The 6,000-nt window shown below is 44.4% G+C and overlaps 1 protein-coding gene across 1 annotated transcript in view; it reads left to right on the forward strand.

Moving 5' to 3' along the window:
• Nucleotides 1-5,451, forward strand: part of col1a2 (collagen, type I, alpha 2) — a 19,050-nt gene extending 13,599 nt beyond the window's left edge. Inside the window, exons 37-50 of the mRNA XM_055017658.1 lie at nucleotides 279-332; nucleotides 447-608; nucleotides 787-894; nucleotides 1,362-1,469; nucleotides 1,738-1,791; nucleotides 1,888-1,995; nucleotides 2,115-2,168; nucleotides 2,345-2,452; nucleotides 2,614-2,667; nucleotides 2,984-3,091; nucleotides 3,240-3,483; nucleotides 3,645-3,829; nucleotides 3,935-4,177; nucleotides 4,403-5,451. Of these exons, the coding sequence (XP_054873633.1) occupies nucleotides 279-332; nucleotides 447-608; nucleotides 787-894; nucleotides 1,362-1,469; nucleotides 1,738-1,791; nucleotides 1,888-1,995; nucleotides 2,115-2,168; nucleotides 2,345-2,452; nucleotides 2,614-2,667; nucleotides 2,984-3,091; nucleotides 3,240-3,483; nucleotides 3,645-3,829; nucleotides 3,935-4,177; nucleotides 4,403-4,549 (1,737 nt within the window). The 3' untranslated portion in view covers nucleotides 4,550-5,451. The remainder of the gene's footprint in view (nucleotides 1-278; nucleotides 333-446; nucleotides 609-786; nucleotides 895-1,361; nucleotides 1,470-1,737; nucleotides 1,792-1,887; nucleotides 1,996-2,114; nucleotides 2,169-2,344; nucleotides 2,453-2,613; nucleotides 2,668-2,983; nucleotides 3,092-3,239; nucleotides 3,484-3,644; nucleotides 3,830-3,934; nucleotides 4,178-4,402) is intronic.
• The last annotated feature ends 549 nt before the right edge of the window (nucleotides 5,452-6,000 follow it).

Below are 6,000 nucleotides of genomic sequence, written 5' to 3' on the forward strand. Positions count from 1 at the left end.
GATGAGCATTAAATAAAAATAAAATTAAAATAAACTCAGCGAAGACAAATTTTCTTGCAGCTTGACCGAATACATTCAGCAATTTGGGGCTTGCTTTTGGCCTTGTGTAAATGTCTGCCTAAAAAACAAAGAATGATGAAGGAAATCAAAGTATGACTATTGTATGCTGATTGATTTTTTTCCTGTGGATGGTCAGAGGCCCGTCCACACATAAGCCTACACACTGACCAGACATTACTAATAACTGCGCTATAACCACCGTGTGTGTTTCTGCTCAGGGTCTGACTGGTTTCCCTGGTGCTGCTGGCAGAGTTGGTGCTGCTGGTCCCTCTGTGAGTACCACGTCTCACAATTTACAATTAATGATAAACTTACACACACACACACACACACACACACACACACACTCTCAGCATTAATCCACTCTCTTACTCTTCTTCTCTCAGGGTATTGTTGGACCCCCTGGCCCTGCTGGTCCCGCTGGTAAGGATGGTCCTCGTGGTCTCCGTGGTGATGTTGGACCCGCTGGACCTTCTGGCGAGCAGGGAATGGTTGGACCTCCTGGTCTAGCTGGAGACAAGGGACCCTCTGGAGAGTCTGGACCCCCTGTGAGTTAAAGCTCTTTTTTTCAGGCAAAATTAGGAGACTGTGGCGCACTAATAACTTTGGGAACAATGAAAAAGTTCATGAATACAGCAAGCCCAGACCTCTCTTGTAGTCATGCAGACCTTTAGATCATCATCCCACGGATGTGTGACTCATGATGTCTTTTGTCTTTGTGTTTAGGGTCCTGCTGGTGCTCCTGGAGCTTCTGGTCCTCTTGGACTTCAGGGATTCGTTGGTCTGCCTGGTGCTAGAGGAGATCGTGGTACACCTGGTGGTGCTGGTGGTGTGGTAAGTTCTCGTCCAACCAAAAGATGTATTATGACCTGCTGAAAGCTATGTCATATCAGTATTTTGCCATTCAAATGTAGTATCTCAGTATGATGGAACTGTCTACAGTGTATACTGAGAATTAATCACTACAAACAATGAAGACATTATTTTATCCTGCGATTCATGCATGCAAGATTTCAACAATGCATTAACATCTGAGCTGGACTGGACTGCAGCTGTTAGCATTTACATTCTGCGTCGTTCACACCAATATAAAAACAGTTGTTGAGTAAAATTGTGGACACAGTGTCAATTTGGTGGGATGCTCTGAATGAGCATATGCATTTCTTAGAAGCTCAAATATATAATGCATGCATATTACTATTTTACCTGCACTTGACTCAGTTAGTCCACATATAATATGTCTGTCTGTGCTTAACCCACTGATTTCCTCTGTATCATGTATCCTCTGTATCATGTTACAGGGAGAGCCTGGTAGAGTTGGACCTGCTGGTCCTCCTGGAGCCCGTGGTCCCCCTGGAAACATTGGCATGCCTGGTATGACCGGACCCCAGGGAGAGGCTGGACGTGAGGTAAGGATTTAGTATGCCACTTGTGCAATAATGACATATGTGTAGATGTGGAGACAATATTAAAATATCCCCATCCTTCAAGTAGAAGTACAGTTACTTGATTCAGTATTATTCGCTTTAAGTAGACATACAGCGTATATGACAGCTCGCATTGAACACAAGTACAAAAGCATCTCTTTTGAAAGCTAGTCTATGGACTTATTTACAGTTTGACATGAAGATGTAACAGGAGCTTAAATGTAAACTGTAATATTTTTGTCCTCCAAAGGGTAACCCTGGTAATGATGGACCTCCTGGTCGTCCTGGTATTGCTGGATTCAAGGTAATGTCCTTGAATACACCTTAAACCATGTATGTTTACAGGATATACACATATGCTGTGTTCTGACCTGCATGTGCCTTTACCCACAATCTCCAGGGAGACCGTGGTGAGCCCGGACCTGCTGGTTCCATGGGACTTGCTGGTGCCCCTGGACCTGCTGGACCCACTGGAGGTGCTGGCAGACCTGGAAACCGTGGAGAGGCTGTAATTATTTTAATCACTGCATTCCCATTTTCAAGTAGCATCATTTTCTGGGACGATGCACCTACAATCATTTGTTTGCTTCACTCATCTTTTTCATTCCTGTTTTTCCTTGTGCCTAGGGCCCAGGAGGACCCGCTGGACCTGTTGGTGCTGCTGGAGCTAGAGGCGCTGCTGTAAGTACAATAAACAAGTACAGTCATAAAAATGACACAAAGAACAGTGTGCAGTGGATAAAAAATAAACCAACATTCAACATCTACAGCATTTCAATGTGTGAATGAAAATTGCATCCTTGTCTGGCAATATGATGTCCCTGCAATGTGCATGCATGTTTGTTTGTTTGTTGTAGGGACCTGCTGGACCCCGTGGTGAGAAGGGAGGTGCTGGAGACAAGGGAGAGAGAGGCATGAAGGGTCTGCGTGGACATCCTGGTCTCCAGGGAATGCCTGGACCTTCTGTGAGTAGCTGCACACCTGCATAATATAAATATACAGCTACATATGCTGATACACCTACATGGAGTCCAAAAGTATAGCCAAATGATATAAACACTGCATCCAGAGAAAGTTCATGCCGTCACTACAATCTCATTCAGTGATGTGTTTTCTCTTCCCGCAGGGACCATCTGGTGACACTGGTTCTGCTGGACCCAGCGGACCTGCTGGACCCAGAGTGAGTGGGATCCTTATTACTTGCAATATATCAGTATTTTCTTTCTTCTACCTGCAGCAACAAAGGTTCCAGTGAAGTCACTTTCAAAACTTGACCATAAGTGAGAACTGATTCAATGTCAGGACATGACATTCACACAGTAACAGAAAATAGGAGAAGTTCCACTGTAACAGGATGAAACTTGTATACAGTCCCTCTTAATTTGACAGAACACCTGTAACACTACAGCATCAAACAATGGACATTTAAAAATGCAGGGTTTTACATAAAAAGATAAACATTTGACTGTGTAATAATGTGATAATCTCCTCTTCAGGGACCTGCTGGACCCCATGGACCCGTTGGTAAGGATGGTAGAGCTGGTTCCCATGGTACTATGGGCTCTCCTGGTGCTCGTGGACCCCCTGGATACTCTGGACCTGCTGTAAGTTTGACTTTCCATCAACAGCTTCACGTTGTTTTTGGTCATTTGGACAAGGCAGTTTAGTGCTCGTATCCATCAAAGGATCCCATATAAAGGATCCAACTGCAACCGTTATCTGCATGTCAATCCACTGTCGTATCCATCTTAGGGTCCCCCTGGACCTCCTGGTCTGCCTGGACCTGCTGGCCCCTCTGGTGGTGGATACGATGTCTCCGGATACGATGAGTACAGAGCCGATCAGCCTGCTATGAGAGCCAAGGACTACGAGGTTGATGCCACCATCAAGTCACTCAACACTCAGATCGAGAACCTGCTCACCCCTGAGGGATCCAGGAAGAACCCCGCCCGCACCTGCCGTGACATCAAGCTCAGCCACCCCGAGTGGAGCAGCGGTAAGCTCGACTTTCCCTGATACTTTCTTGAGGCAAATATGGTCCCACATTTAGTAAATATATCTGTCTTTGGAGCTTGTAATTCATTTCGCTGCACGTTCAAACAGGACAAAAACAATGTCTTACCAGCAGTCTGACTCTCCTGTCTTGCTGCCCTGTAGGATTCTACTGGATTGACCCCAACCAGGGCTGCATCAACGACGCCATCAAGGTCTTCTGCGACTTCACCACCCGCGAGACCTGCATCTATGCCCACCCTGAGAGCATCGCCCGCAAGAACTGGTTCAGAAGCACCGAGAACAAGAAGCACGTCTGGTTCGGAGAGACCATCAACGGTGGTACTGAGGTGAGAGAGGAGGCGCATTGCTTGATTTTAGTTCACTCAGTCAACTAAACTATTTCAATACTCTCTTCATGCAACATACTGATATTTGTTCTTTGCTTCTTGCAGTTCACCTACAACGACGAGAACCTCAGCCACCAGAGCATGGCCACCCAGCTCGCCTTCATGCGCCTGCTGTCCAACCAGGCTAGCCAGAACATCACCTACCACTGCAAGAACAGCGTTGCCTACATGGATGGTGTGAGCGGCAACCTGAAGAAGGCTGTGGTGCTCCAGGGCTCCAACGATGTGGAGCTGAGGGCCGAGGGCAACAGCCGCTTCACCTTCTCCGTGCTGGAGGACGGCTGCACTGTGAGTAGCTTTTTGCTTCTGAAGTTGCCTTGTTTCATCACTACTGTTATTGTTCAGTCTTCCCCATGAGTGAGACACAATTTGGTTTAGAGGATGCTGAATTATTACAGTTATGGTGAGACAAGACACAGCCAATCTGTCTCACAGCTTTGTAGCTTGTCTTATCCGGCCTGCACTGAACTCTTCTGACTTTTAATCTCTCCTTGTCTTTGTTTGCTCCCGCAGACACACACTGGTGAGTGGAGCAAGACAGTGATTGAGTACAGAACAAATAAACCATCTCGCCTGCCCATCCTCGACATTGCACCTTTGGACATTGGTGGAGCTGATCAGGAGTTTGGTTTGGACATTGGCCCAGTCTGTTTCAAATAAATAGACTCATGATAAATTAACACCAAAAAAGAGAGGAAGAACGAAAAACAAAATCTCTGCCCTTCTTTCTGTGTTGTTTTTTTTTATACTGAATGCTGATTTCTCTCTGCGCATCCACTTGCTTAAGATGGGCAACTATCGGAGAGGACTGAACGGACTAATCGGAGCGTTTGTGCAATGCAAATTAATACAGCAACCCAAAGGGACGCGGGAAAACACCTTGTTGTGGGACATCATGTCATCCTTTTGTAAAAAATAAAAGAAGTGTAATAAAAACGCTGAAAGTACGCATCACTTTGTGGTCTTTGTATATCTTCCAAAGAGGAGGTTTAAAACCACAATTTCCATGAAAAAAAGGTTTAAACTACCTCATGCCTGTACCTAAAGAAAATACTATTGAGAAAACCTGGGTCCACAACCGAGATGTTGAGACTTCTAATGCTTCAAGCTTTGTCCCGTATCGGAAGGTGCTCAGTTACTTGAAGCAGAGATCTATGGTGCTAATATGCAGCTGTGGAACAAACCACTTTTTTACTGTATTACTTTGTATTGACCTTTGAGGAGTTTTGCCTTCATCCTCTGATACTCCCCCATTTTAAGCAGGTGGAATGATTCTAAACCTGATGTCTGTCTTTTTTTGTTTTGTTTAATTTAGTTTCTTTCTGGAAAGTTTTTTTTTGTTTGTTTTTGTTTTTTTCAGGCTTTTTTTTACTCTTCCAATCCCACACCCAGTGTTCATTCTGACAGCACATATTTCATCCAGTCCTGGTTTTTAGACGGCCTCTCTCTCTCTCTCAAAAAGTGACACCACAAAGTCTATTGTACCTATTTTGTATATGTGAGATGTTTAAATAAATTGTGAAAAGTTCTGAAATAAAGCATGTCCAATGTTCCAAAACACACTACGCAGTGACTTAAGTGCTTTCATGTTTTAATGACACCATTGAAGGTGTGTCACTGTATTTTGGTTCTAGTTTGGGTGATGATTTACGTATCATCACTGACTTAAACATCTTCCTTCTGTGGAAGCACAGCCATAACCTGATTTATCTTCCCTCCCCATTGATCTTGCCTTTCATCAGTACATCCAATTTTAATGTACAGTAAATTTCTGTTTACACTGTCCATGCCAATGTGTGATTACTAACGTGCATTGTTCCTTGTAAATATGCCTCCTCTCATGTTGCTTTTTCTTGCATAATACAGCTTTTGCATCCAAATAAATTTCTGTGATTTGGATCAAGGCTTGAATTGTAGTGATGCCTGAATATAGTCCTTAGGTAGATCCAGCATAGGAACATGGCAGTCCCGCACAGATCATCTGTTATTCCACTTGGTTGAAGCTCAGACAGAGTACATTGCACTGAAGGAACTGAGGGTATGCAGAATATGTGAAAACTTCTCCACATGTAGAGATAGGTCTGGTCAGGATGGGTTGAATCTTCAAACGT

Source organism: Amphiprion ocellaris, chromosome 15 (assembly GCF_022539595.1).
Source record: "Amphiprion ocellaris isolate individual 3 ecotype Okinawa chromosome 15, ASM2253959v1, whole genome shotgun sequence".
In the NCBI taxonomy this organism is placed as follows: domain Eukaryota; kingdom Metazoa; phylum Chordata; class Actinopteri; family Pomacentridae; genus Amphiprion; species Amphiprion ocellaris.